We start from the raw sequence: 14,758 nt of genomic DNA on the forward strand, positions 1-14,758 counted from the left end.
TATAGTGCTTTCAAATTTGAGAAATTTACAATGGGGCTCAATGGCAGATATTGGCACGTCAAAAAACCACTTCACCTAGAAACTCCATTCACACTTTGTATAATTCAGCTTACTGTGGAGACACATGCTGGAACTTTTTACTTTTAAATGTTTTGTAGTTTCTGAGTTATTTAACTTAAACGCCCAAGTGGCGAACCACTCGCAGATTCAAGCCTAATGCCACTGACTAACATGTCCTGATCCCACCTGTTGACCATGATCCTTGCGCAGTAGTAAGCCCCCCGGGCGTTTCGGACAAAAAAATGAGGTGGCCATGAAACTAAAATCCAGATCTGTCTGAAATATTAATACAAGGAAAGAGAGGAAGGGGTGTGGTGAGAGAGAGATGAGCGGGTGTCTCAACTCTATTCACACTTTAGTCCAAGTCCATTGTCTGCCAGTTGCGTAATCACTGGAAAGGATGTTCAGTCAAGCATAGCTACCGGGCAATGTTGGTTTATGACAGATTAGTACCATTCACTGGAGTCTGTCTGCCATTGTCGTAATTTAAAGACCGAGAGCTGGATTGATTGGCCATTGTTCTCTAGCAGTATAGAACGTGGACATTGCATGACCACTGCTAAGCTCTGAATAGTCGATTATGAATGAGACCATGACAGCATTTAAAATTCCAGTCACAGGAATTGGGATCACACATGCATCAGAGTTGAGGTAGGCCTATATTACTTGGTTCCACAGATAATATCTTTGAAAATAGCCGATCTATCCGCTATTTTCAATTTGTTTGCCTCTGTCTTTATTTGACAAATACATTTGGCCAATGTTTCACCCCTTTTTATAGAATAGTTTGTTGATTACTTTGATGCAATAATTGTCGTTTTTATTTTCTTTCTTTCTTTTGTTGAGGGGCACCAGCCCCTCCTATGGCCAGCTTTGTGTTTGTGTGTACAGTGTTGATGATTTGATTGGCTGAGCATGGAATGTGATGTATGATCATGTATGATGATAAGAGCGCCCCTCACTTCACACTAGTGTGATTTTTTTGTATAAAATAATCACACCCGTGTGAAGTGAGGGGTGCTCTCATTATACATCATCATACATCATATCATGAACAACTTAATTTATTATTATTTGATTTATTTATTTATTTATTTGACAGGGACAAAGCTCATTAATCAACATGTCAGTTTTCACCTCAATGTAAATGGGCCAGAGTTAGCCAAAGCTAAATTTCATCTGTAGTCCCTGGGCAGGGTCTTAAAAAATTAATGATAAAAAGAAAGACAGAGTGTATAGTGTGCCAGCACACAACACCATGCGTTGATGCCATGTGTGCATATGTGCCAGCACCCAACACTATGTCCATACAAAAACACAATACAATACAGATAAAAGAAAGACAGAGTGTGTAGTGTGCCAGCACACAACACCATGCGTTGATGCCATGTGTGCATATGTGCCAGCACCCAACACTATGTCCATACAAAAACACAATACAATACAGATAAAAGAAAGACAGAGTGTGTAGTGTGCCAGCACACAGCACCATGCGTTGATGCCATGTGTGCATATGTGCCAGCACCCAACACTATGTCCATACAAAAACACAATACAATACAGTACAATACAGGAACAGGAACAGATCAACATGGTACAAGGGGACAGAACAACTGCAAAGTGGAGTGAGAAATGACACCGGTGATAAATACTAAATAGTGCTGATAGTTACTCATGATTACAGATTTGAATTGTTTTTAGCCACCTTTTCAGGTTGAATTTGAAGGTCAGATAGTTGGAAGTCTCTCTTACTTCTGTGGGGAGACTGTTCCAGTGATGGGAGGCTCTAACAGAGAAGACTGTTTTACCAAACACACTACGTCTGATTGGCACTTCACAGTCCCCTCTGTTAGTCGCCCTTGTTGCTCTGTCACCACTGTCCCTTCAATCTATGAACTGTTTCAGTGGTGGAGGTGCAAGTCCATTTAAGATCTTAAAAATGAGGCAGGCATCTGCAAAATGTTTAAAGCTGTCAAAATTAAATAAGTTGTACTTTTGAACTATATGGCAGTGGTGGTAACGGTTGGGCTTTTGATCCAGTGTTTTTAATGTCTGTTTGTAAAGTGATTCTATGGGTTTTAAAGTTGTCTGATTTGTCTGCGACCAGGTTGTGAAACAATAGGTTATGTGTGAAAAAATCATAGCATGCATGAAGAGTTTAGCTGCATCTGTTGTTAGATATGGTCTTATGTGTTAAATTGAATTTGATTTTATTGGCTACATTTTTAACATGCTTTTTGAATGTCAAGTTTGAGTCTAGTGTAATTCCAAGATATTTAAATTCTGATACTACCTGAATACTACTACCTTCAATAAGAATGTCAGGGTCTGTGGAGTTCAGTGAAAAAAAACTCCAATGCCACAGTTAAGATATGCTGACTGAGCACTACCAACACGAACACTTTGGTTCCTGTTTGTTAAATATGAATGCATCCATTTGACTGCCTCTGTAGAAAAAATAAATGAGGAGAGCTTTGACAGAAGTACCTGATGGTGTACAGTGTCAAATGCCTTTTTGAGATCCAGAAATACTGCGCCCACTATGCCACCCGAGTCTAACTTTGACTTTACACCTTCCAGAAAGTAACAGTTAGCTGTTTCTGTTGAATGGTTGGAGTGAAAACCGAATTGCAGTGGGTGCAAAGGATTGTGGTCCGAGTTCAGGTGAGCAGTCAGTTGTTGGGCCACCCATTTCTCAGCTACTTTGGACACAATAGGTAGAATACTGATTGGTCTATAATTTGCCACATTTTGTTTGGTCCCCAGCCTTAAAAATGGGTGTTACAATAGCCGTTTTCCATGCATTGCAATGGAAAAATACATTGTTTGATTGATAGATTTATTAAGTGAGCTATAGGACAGATTAGGGCGTCCTTATGTGTTTTTAGAAAGGTTGTGTCCATATTACAAACATCCTTTGCTTTTGAGTCTCTTAATGAGCTTATAATCTTTACCACTTCAGATTCGGTAATCTCATCCAACCTGAAAATGGGCCTGTCATCCTTAATAGGATCACAAATCCAAGTTCTAGTAGAGAAGCTTTGAGCCAGCTCCTCAACAGAATTTATAAAGAAACTATTAAAATGATTTGCAATCACATCATGATCTAAGGTTAAAATTCCATTCACTTTAAGTTCGAGTTCCTTTGTTTTGTGATCCTTATTTCTCCCAGTTAGTTTATTAACGTTTTCCCAGATCAATTTCCCATTTCCCCTTGCATCTTCTATTACTTTAATGAAAAAATCCGCTTTTGCTTTCCTTAAGTTCCTTACTACCTTGTTTCGGAGGCTTGTGAAAATCTGCCTGTCACTGCTGTGACCTGATTTAAGTGATCTCTTCAAGGCAAAATCCCGCTCCTTCATCTGCTGCCAGAGGGCGCTATTGAACCATGGCAGAGTGTTCTTTTTACTTGGTCTAGACTTTATATTCTTTATGAATGGTGACACTACCCCGTTTATGGTCGTCACAAAAGTATGACTGCTACTCTCTATATCCTGACTACATAGAAGATCAGACCAATCAGTTTGTTTTAGAGCCCTGTCAGTTACATTTTTGGGGATTATCTGGTGAAAGGATTTTGGTTTTCTGGTATTGTCAAACCGTTTACTGGTGAGTTTCCTCACCAGTAAAGTGATGTTATGGTCAGACATACCAGTTATTAAGTTATATGATTTTGTTCTTCTCTCCGGCCTATTTGTGAACATTAAGTCAATTTGTGTCTGAGAGGAATTGGTTATTCTAGTTGGACCTTCCACCAACTGGGTGAGATTAAATTTGTCAGAACTATCTCCTTAAGTTTTTTTCCTATTTGATGCAGTCCAGTTAGAATTAAGATAACCAAAAAGTAGAAGTTCCTTTTTGTTGTCACATTCTTTAAGTATGGTCTCTAGGTGCTCATAAAATATACTGTTGGCTGAGGGTGGTCTATATAAACAGATAACAATAAAATACATTTCTGGAGTGTAATATTCAGCCCAATACATTCAAAATCTGTTTCATGATGTGACCATTCTATCAGACTACATTTGATGGTATTTTTTACATATATTAACATGATTCTAGACCATTGCCCCCTAAATTGCTTTCTTTTTTGAGGGGTGCTATAGCCCCTCCTTTATGTCCAGCTTTGAGGGTTTGTGTAAACACAAACATTGTCCTAACACAAACATTGAATGCCATTGACAACGAATGGCCAGCTTTGAGTGTTAGTGTAAACACAAACATTGCGTAAACACAAACATCGAAGACAAAAGTGAGGACGCAAATTGTGATTGGCCGGAATGAGATGATGCATGATGATTTATGATGATAAGAGCGCCCCTCACTTCACACGGGTGTGATCTTTCCATTTCTCGTTCGTTTTGGTAATATTCAGGGGCTGTACGTTGTAACATCTTCATCACTTTCTTCTGGTCAGTATATTATGTGTTTGTCCACTGCTAATTTTCTAAACCCTCTTAATGTGCAGGTAGATGGCTGGATTAGCAGCAGTGCTCGCCTTATTTCTTGCCGGCATTGGATGAGATTCTCTACAGTGCCAGAGACCTTCCTGGTTGTGTGGGCATATGAGGACATCAAACAGGATGGTTTTTCACCTTTTGAGTGCTGCTAGTTTTATTTTTATTTTTTATTGTTGGGTCTTTTTCCCCGTCTCTTTTTTCATCCACAGTACCTACCTTGAGGCTGCTACCAGCTGAAATGTCCATGATGGTTGATGTCAGCTTAGGTGGAGTGATGGCCTGAGGGAGAGAATGTGTGGTGGAACCGAAGATAACTGTCCACAGAAAATGGGGTCTTAAATAAGGGCATCTGCAAAGAGAAACGTGCAGAACGATCAAGGTACCTTTCAACTGTGTAAACCAGTTAGATCAATTGCCAGCTTTTCTCATCAGCTGATTGGAGGACTTGGCTGGTTTCTGATACTGGTGTGAGCATGGGGGTGTTGGGTGGACGAAAAAAAGTACTCACACGTATTATTAAAAGTATCAATACTGCAATGTAGAAATACTCTGTTACAAGTAAGTCCTGAATTCAAAATTGACTTGAGTAAAAGTATAGAAACGTATTGGCATCAAAATGTAGGCTACTTAAAGTAGCCTACCAAAAGTAGAAAGTACTCATTATGTAGAATGTCCCATTTCCATTTCACAAGTTTTCAAGTGTATACAAATCTTTTGAAAATACCAGATCTACAAGCTGTCACATGACTCGCATTGCAATAACATTGTGAGCTTGTGGATCATCTTTTTTTCAAATGGCCAAAATATATACAGGACTGAAGTGGTCAGCGTATGTTTTGTAATAATAATCAAAATCTACAAAGTAACTAGTATAGGCTAACTAAAGTTAGCCCAGAAGCAAATATTTGAGTTAAAAACGTTCTGAAAGAATATATTCAAAATTTGACCACATTTTCACAACTTTTCAAAAATAGCAGACCTACAAGCTCGTAGAGCGGCACCGAGTGCCGCGCTATGAGGAATTCAGTCAAACCCTTTTGAAACACACAGACTTGATTATTTTTCTGGACATTATAGGGGTGCACATTTCAAATTGTGCTACTGTTATCTACTACGAATACTATAAACATTGAGTGACTGCAGTTTCTTCCAGCTGTGAAATGTCCCTTTAAGGAACCATGATTGCCCTTTTGAGAATCATTGGTTTAAGTCCCACTCCCAATTCACCATTTGTCAGCCTTCTGATTGGTCAGCCTTCTGATTGGTACGACTGACTAACCAGCAGGCTCTTTCTTCCTTGTTCCGACCTGGTTCCGCCTTGTTTATGTTGAGTTGAGGATTTTTGTCCAACCACGAAACAGCAACCAATGGGTGCGAATAGGGGCGCAACCATGAACCGTGAATTGAGTCATTATGCCAATTTCCCACCAACACCGGATGCATCACAGTGGATTCAAACCCACAACCTCTGTGATGGGACGGTGGACACTGTGCCACCCAAGCCCTTGCTGTTCTGTCTTCTTGACGTTTGTAGTAAGTAGTCGTGGGAACCGCATGCAACGGCCTGGAGGTTTGCATTGGCACTGCCCTCACAATTCAATTCGATCTCGATTCATCCGTTAACGATTCGATTCGATTCTACAATGCATTGCAATGCATTACACTTTCCTATATTACTTACTGCACAACAATTTTTTCAGTCATTACAAGCAGTCAGATATACTGAACAACATATTTAGGCCTAATTGCGACCGACTGTCGCAGTTAACTGTGGAATTTCCCGCCTGTTTTTGTGTTGGTTGGACACGTGACATCACTTGACATCATCAGTGGTGGACATGTGTCATCATGTGACTTCACCAGGGATGGAGCACATGACATCACATGACATCATCAGGGATGGAGATCCATCAACATTAAGCCCATATATGGAGATCCCTGATGTCATCAATATTGGCCAGCAACTCTACATCTGACCTCAAACCCTAAGATCTCCATATATGGAGCTGACCTGTTCTGACATTCGCACGCATCCTTCCTCTTTGATGTCTCCCTTTCGACTGATACCTGTCCATTCAAACTCTAGACGGGCCTGCCCCAAAGTTATTAGTGCAGCCGCGCCCGGCAGCCGGCGAAAACTAGAGTTCTCAACAGGCCCGAAAATTAAGATCTTACCCCCCATGCCAAAGCACCAGCGCTCGCCCAGCAGTCTGCTGTCATCCAGGCGGATATGTTGATCTGACCCCCCATTCGAAAGCACCAGCGCTCGTCCAGCAGTCTGCTGTCACCCATGCAGGCGGATGCGTGCACGCAACCTCAGGTCTAGAATTATATATATTATATACAGTATTAGAATTATATTTAGGCTTCGATTTTGATTGCTGCATTGCACTGAACTGCTGCACGGCCGAATCACAATGCATTGCCAAATCTATTATTCTTGACACCACTATGCAACGCCATTGCCATTTGGCCCATATGGGCAGGAGTCTTCCATTTCTGTGAGGCAGCTTGATGTTGTACACCCTCTGAACATGACGCTAGTATGTTGCAGAATTGTCTCAAAACGGTGGACTTATACCAAAATACTGTTTAAATAAGGATCTATTTTCTTGGCACAGTTGCCACTGAGACATTATTGTAGTCCGCCATAGTGGGTAGTGGCGTTATAATATTATACATGTATGTATTCTATTTCTATCCATTTTCCTTTTTTCCCCTCTTCACTGCAAACAGTGTAAAACACCTTTATAGAATGATTTGCGTGTGTGTGCGTGCGTGTGTGCACGTGTGTGCGTGTGTGTGTGTGTGTGCATGCGTGTGTGCGTGCGTGCGTGTGTGTAATGTCATCTCTATCTTTTTCTGTCTGTCGCATTCTGACCCTGACCTGCAAACATTACACACCATGATGAACTGTGAAATAGGAACAGCACGGAGCCAATATAAATGCACTTCACAGTCCACACAGAAGCTGCAGGGTGAGAGAACACCGGACATCTCTCCGTTGCAGTGTCTGCAGTTGCCGCACAGATGTCCCTCTCTATTTAAAGCGACAGAGATGTTGTAGAGAGGCAGACTCAGACCCAGTAACACAAAGACAATGTTGAATCGATTGTCGATTGGTACATGTGCAATGACTAGTTTTTTTTATTTTGGCATGGTGTTAGGTATGGGCATAAGGTTTTCAAAAGTCATCGTAACAAAGTTGGGATTGCCCCGCCCCGCTAGGTTTGCAATGAATCCATATAATAAGTAATAATGGATTGCATTTTTTATAGCGCTATTCTATGCGCATTCTGTGCCTACTCAAAGCGCTTTACAATGGTCCATTCATTCATACATTGGGAGGTGAAGCGACGAACAGTCAATGCCAGCGTCCTCACTTCCCACATTCACACACCAATGGTGGCAACCACTGGAAGCAATGTGGGGTTCAGTGTCTTGCCCAAGGACACTTCGACATATAGACAGGAGGAGCCAGGATTCGAAACACCGACACATGGATCATTGGACCACCTGCTCTACCTCCTGAGCCACAGCCACCCCAAGTAAGTAGGACTATTTTAAACTCGGACATCGTGGACGCCGTCTTGAAAATGATGCCTTTCCAGTAGTTATTTGTTCCTCAAACCCATACCTAACCGGCTAACACCGTGCTAAAATATATATTTTTGAGTGGTGCAACCACTCCCATCAGCTATATGTGTGGCTGTGTCCCTGGGTCTGTCCCTGTGTCCCTGTGTCTGAGCACGAAAATAGCGTTATAGTGTTTGTTCACCACCAAGTGTCACTGTTGCACAGCCTTACCATACCCTGAAGAAGGCATCTTGTTTGCCGAAACGTCGGTTCAATAAAAGTTTCTTGCAGCGTGACTACGAGACGTGCGGCCTCTTTTCCTTTTTTCAACTGTTGAACAGCCTAACAAACAAACACAGACACACACAGGCCAGGGAGGAGGGCTTGTACAGTACAGTACAGTACAGTACAGTACAGTACAGTACAGTACAGTACAGTACAGTACAGTACAGTACAGTACAGTACAGTACAGTACAGCACCACTCACTATAGACAGGTCTGATTTTTTTTTTGTGTCCCTTCCCGTACCTTCCCAGCTATAAGCTATTTCCTGCGAAGAGATATCATGTGGAGGGGAGAAGGAGGCGGCCAAGCATAGAGCCATTGGGGAAGTGGTTTAAGTGGTTAAAGTCAAGTTAATGTCATCTCATTAGTACGCACCAGCCTACATCATTCAGTAGAAAGAATGTCCAGAGGGATCTGTCTCCAGTGCACACAGTAGCAGTGGAGTCTGCAGGGACCAACCAGAGGCACATGTACAGTAAGTGACTGATGTATTGATCTTGCCAAGATGCTCTGTTGTTTGATCCCCGAGATTGCCAAGATGGAGGAGGTATTACAGCCAGACACGAAACCGCCAGACCTTCAAAGTAGTCCCTCGCTAAGATGTGCCAATCTATTACGTAACGTTGTTTAAATCACACGTTGCTATACACACCTGTCCCTATGTAATTGCTTAATTGCTTTGCTTTCAAAAGGATTCCGTTACATAACAGTCAGTGAAAGGCTTGTCTGGGCATTGCAAGATGTTCACAGAATGTTCACATTCATACTACCTCCTTTGTGATTTTTTTCTAAAGGCCCAAATGGCCTTCATCCTCCTTTGTGCGACTAAGTCAGAAATCTGGGTTTGCATCTGTTATACTAGAACCAGCTTTAGCCATACAGCGTGCTCAAAGCAAATGGATTTGTTGCTCCCCCTGGTGAAGGAGAGAGCTTGGTCTTTGAGCATGTCTGAAGACAAACAACTAAAGCTATTGTGCATTCAACACCCCCCCCCCCCCCCCCCAAGCCCCCCCCCCCCCCCCCCCCCACACACACACACATACACACACACACACACCACCACCACCACCACCACCAGGGTTTAATCAATTGTCATTATCCACCCAAGTGCAGAAGGAAGCAATGGGGATATTTCAATTGCACCAAACAACCCCTCAAATACACACTACGCACGCACTCACACACACGCACTCACACACACGCACACACACACACACACACACACACCCACACACACACACACACACACACACACACACACATACACACACACACACACACACACACACACACACACACACAGAGAGAGAGCGAGCACTGTCAATCACAAAACATCAATCTGCGTAACAAATGGAGGTCCTGGTGGTGCCCTTGGGAGTCTGGGAAGAATGGTCAGATTTATGGCGAGCCTGGCAACACATTAATATGTTCACATGTACGTCCGATCAGCCCTGACAAATGGTTTTCTGCTCCCACAATAAAGGAAGATGAATAAAGCGGGGAACGGGGAGCGTATACGGCCTGATCGACATGCAGCAGCCTTGGGGACCTTCACTTCCTCCTCCCGTCCACAAAGATGAGCTTGAAGATGAATCCCAGCGTCCCTATTTTGGGCACGTCATTAAACGTAGGAGAAACTAAAACTAAACGACAACAAAAACCACGCTTTATTCTCTGTCGTATGCTGATGCTAACTAAGTACATTTACTTAAGTAAAATTTTGAGGTATTTGCATTTTGTACTTATTTCCAATTTCCAATAGGCTGACTTTTACTTCGACACTACGTCTCAGATCCAGATATTGTACTTTTACTCCACTCAATTTATTTGAGTAAAATTAGTTATGGGTTACCTTGTAGATTTGGATTATTATTACAAAGCATGCATTAACCATTTGAGCATGCATTTCAGCCATTTGAAAATAACAGATCTATAAGCTCACAACATGTAGATCTGCTATTTTCAAAAGAGTTGTACACATTTAAAAGCTTGTCAAATGGGACTTATCTGTATAATGATATAATTTTGTACTTTTGGTACATTTTGATACCAATACTTTGTACTTTTTCTCAAGTAAAATTTCGAATTACAGACTTGTTCTTGTAACTAGAGTAATTCTACATTGCAGTATTGATACTTTTACTTAAGAAAAATATTTTAGTACTTTTTTTCCAACCACTGGACCACAGGTGTGTGTGTGTGTGTGTGTGTGTGTGTGTGTGTGTGTGTGTGTGTGTGTGTGACTGTGAGGAATATTTCAGGCTTCAGTGGTTAACCTCAACTCTTACAGGCATTTGTCACCGTGGGGTTTGGTAGTAGAACACCTCTCCAAGAAAAAAACAAATTAACACAAACCTTTGCCAGTAAGTGACGTACTGGCCATTGTTGCGGCAGTCAGACACTATATAAGATGAAAGCGACGTCATACACCTCACTATCCTCATGTGGCCCCGGGGACAATTACAGGAGTTTGGCAGGATGCAGACAGTGGGGACTCATAACCAAAATGGATGGTCTTTGTTTGGCTCTGGCCTGTCGTATGCTTCTTTCTGTCTGAGCCTATTCTTCAACTCCACCCCCGGTGTAAACACAAGATAGCTACACACAATTATCCATTATTCATAGAGATATCTTCAGCAAACGCAAATAAGGGACATAGACGATTAGACGTCCTTTACAGTTGGGTGCCGCCGATATTGTCCCTCATCATTTGACCCATTTAGGCCTGACCTCAAAATTTAAAAAAATCCTTCTAAATCCTCCAGTTTTCTGAAATAAATATTTTCACGATTTTTCAAAAATAGCAGATCTACAAGCTTGTAGCGCGCCACTCGGTGGCACGCTATGAGCTTGTAGATCTGCTATTTTTCAATAGCTAAATTATAACATAATGTTTAAAACACCAAAAGGGGTTCCCGCCCCAAATGGGTTAACTGTCCTTTTGCGCAGATCACCCAAACCTCAGCAAAAAGAAAAGGACAATATCGATGGCCTCCAACTGTATGTCAGGGGTTCTCAACGTTTTTGACTGGGGACCCCCGACAATGCTTTGGCCATGTCTCGCGATATGTTACGATATGGTCTGATTTAATTTGGTCCAGCGTTTTGATTTACCCTAGCTACACAGTAAAATGTAGACCTTTACCAAACAAATTAAATATTTATTGTTTTTTTTTCTCCATACATTTGCAAGTTAAGGTCAACATTGAATAGGTCGTGGATATTAGGTGGCCGTGGTCAGTCAGTCCCTTTATCGTCCGTTAACTCTTTCCCATTAAATAACACACTTGAACATGTCTTTAAACCTCACCCTTCCCAAGTAGAATATCAAAAGACAAATCAAATGAATATAAAACAAGGCAAATCACACTCAAATCTGGAATGAACATGGTTGCCCAGTGGGATGGATCTGACAACCATCCGAATCTGTGAAACAAAGACAGTCCTTTTGTTTAGTCTTAAACCACGTGTGTGTGTGTGTGTGTGTCTGTGTGTGTGGGTTGTTGTGCCATTATAGTGCCTCAGTATTGGCTGTAAAGAGAATAAGAAAGAAAACCGTTGACGCACAATGTCTGGAATACAGTATATGTGACCCCTAAAAAAACACTTTATAAATCACAAAAATACGTACAGGAAATTCATGTCAATCCCAGGCAATCTTGCACTGCAGGACTGAATTGGCACATCCTTTTCTGCTTTTACATTTCCATCTGTCTTTTCAATTCACCGCTCTTCGGTTGCTTTGTTACAAAAAGAGCGTTCCTATAGAAAATAACCGTGACCCCTTGGCAAATGTCTCCCTCTTCAATGCCTGTTCATGTTCCACTTCCATTGGTCTCCTCCCTTCTCATTTTGAACACTTTCACGTAATAGTCCAGTGTGTCCAATTGCAGTCAGAATAAATAAATAAATATAGATATAAATTAATAAATACATAAATATGTCGCCGCCCCCGCCCCCGTTAAATAAATACAGATGTTTTTTAAACGTATATTTTGTCTTCAATCTGCAAAACCCTAAGCACCAACTGCTCTGAGTCCTCCCCGTATAATTTGAGTCCCACGGTAAACAAAAAACAAAGTTTCACCTCCATGATTTCAGACAGAAAATCATGCCTCCAGATATATATTTAAATGGTAATGTTGCTTCTCCTTGTGGGCCACCCAGTACCATTTTACAAAAGTTTTCTTCTTTCTTAACACCCCATATGTTCAGTTTCCAAACAACAGGAACGAAAAACATGTGAGCAGGAGTGTATTTTTAAGTAAGAAAGTAATTGAACATTTAAATACAGTAGTTTCTTTTACCGATTCATTTTGATCAAAATTAAGTTCAAAGACACTGCCGCTGATTATCTTTTTTCCTTTCCACATTGAAACAGAGGAGTTGGTGTGTCTGTGTCCTGCTGACTCTCAAGACCTATTCATACAGTTTTAGGTGATGAATAGTATGAATAGGCCTTCAGTCGAACACTCGAGGGTCAGAGGAGGAGGAGGTAACATTACAGGCAGAAGAGCACAGCGGAGAGTTTTAAGGTCTCGGGTGCAAACCTAGCTCGGTGCTAGGACCCCTCCTCCTCCTCTGTGTTCCCCGGGGGAGCGTAGTAGCCCGCCAGCTGCTTGAAGCGCGGCCCCCAGTCACCGAGGTAGGAGAAATCCTGCTCCGAGGTGGTGGACAGCGTGTGGATGGAGCTGAGCGAGAGCGCCGGCGAGCTGTTGCCCTCGAAGGCATACGTCTGGAAAGAGTCGTACGGCGGGACCGACAGGTCTGCGTCCGCCTGCTCCACCTTCTTGCGGATGTAGCCTTTGAAGACGGTGAAGTCCGCCGCCGCCCCCGCCACCGCCGCTGCCCTGCCTCCTTTTGCGCCGCCCCCTCCCGCCCCCGTCCGGCTGGCCGTCTGGACCCACTGGGGCAGCGAGCGTAGGTCCGCCGGCCCAGAGTCGGAGGAGCAGCTCTTGGCCTCGGGGAAGTCGTAGAGGTTCCTCAGGGCGCTCATGTCGTACGCCTGCGTGTCCTGCTCGCCTCCGCCCTCGTCGTTGTACTTGATGACGTTGTCGCGCATGTCCTCCTCGTCCTCGGTCATCCGATGGCCCTTCCTGTGCCGCTTGAGGCTCACGATCAGCAAGACCAGGACTTTGAAAGAAAGAGGGAAAGGGGAGAGAGAGGTAGAGAGAAGTGGCCGTGAGAGAGACATAAAACTAAAGATTACCATCTGGCGGGTATTGCGATATTAAATCATATGTAGAGTCGATGTTTATGTAATGGGTTTTTGTTCAGCATTACACACGTTGTTAAATGAGGCGCCTGATATGGGTTGAGGTTAATGCCACAAAGTGAAATCATGTGACTTGAATGAGGTTCAGGTGAATGAGAGTGCATAATACATTTGGAATACGAGCTCGATGAGAGGTCGATGGAAAAAGAGGAAGTGCACTTCATCAAAGTAAATATAAAGACAGAACCAACTGATCCCCTGGGATCAAAATGCAAAGTCAGGTCCTTCAATAAGGTTTGTGTCAAGTAACATGTTTTACTGGAATGTGCAAATTTGTTTAATGCGAGAAAATTAACTTAATGGAGGCTAAAATCACACACGTTCTAATTTCCGTAACTTTGATCCTCCTATAAAGACAAGAAGCTTTCTCAAATTATATTTTAACTTTCAATTGCATGAGAACTGATTTTCCACAATCCTAATTGCTTTGCCCAGAAATATGATTTCAGAGGCTTAAGGGATGTCAATCTTTTTTCTTTTTTTTAATTATTTACCCAGGGTAAATAGGGTTAGGGTTAGGGTTAGGTTTAGAAACCTAACCCTAACCCTAAGGTAAAAGCTGAGCACAAGTGCTCATTTTCAGCAACGCCCTGCACATAGAAACACACAGACACACAATCTTTCCTAGTCCACCACAGAGTTCAAGTTTACTGTACATCACTGAGAAACAGAGGACACCAACTACTGTACCTATATGGATAGAACAATGGCGAGGTCAATAAAGTATGGATAAAAAAAAAATATATAGATGGATCCCTTAATAGACTAATGAGACGAGAGGAACACAAAGACTGCACGCATCTAAATAAATCAATGAAGATTTAATCTGAGTTTAGGTATAAATCTGGATTTAAAAAAGAAGAACGTTTGGATGGATCCCTTAATGGACTAATGAGATGAGGAAAACAAAGGCTGTATGCATCTGGATAAATCAATGGAGATTTAATCTCATCTTAGTTATTTTAATTACTGCCTACATATGTGATTAAGCAGATCTCAATTCACTCAAGACACTCGAGACCCCCCCCCCCCCCCCCCCCACACACACACACACACACACACACACACACACACACATACACAAACACACACACGCACACAC

General features: G+C 42.2%; 1 protein-coding gene across 1 annotated transcript in view; it reads right to left on the reverse strand.

Moving 5' to 3' along the window:
* Positions 1–11,575: 11,575 nt before the first annotated feature.
* The window catches only part of LOC306929358 (cadherin-22-like), a 122,787-nt gene continuing 119,604 nt past the window's right edge, over positions 11,576–14,758 (reverse strand). The window contains exon 12 of the mRNA XM_079509859.1: positions 11,576–13,514. Coding sequence (XP_079365985.1) covers positions 12,943–13,514 — 572 coding nt within the window. The 3' untranslated portion in view covers positions 11,576–12,942. The remainder of the gene's footprint in view (positions 13,515–14,758) is intronic.

The sequence above is a fragment of the Electrona antarctica genome (genome assembly GCF_951216825.1).
Source record: "Electrona antarctica genome assembly, chromosome: 9".
NCBI classification, from domain to species: domain Eukaryota; kingdom Metazoa; phylum Chordata; class Actinopteri; order Myctophiformes; family Myctophidae; genus Electrona; species Electrona antarctica.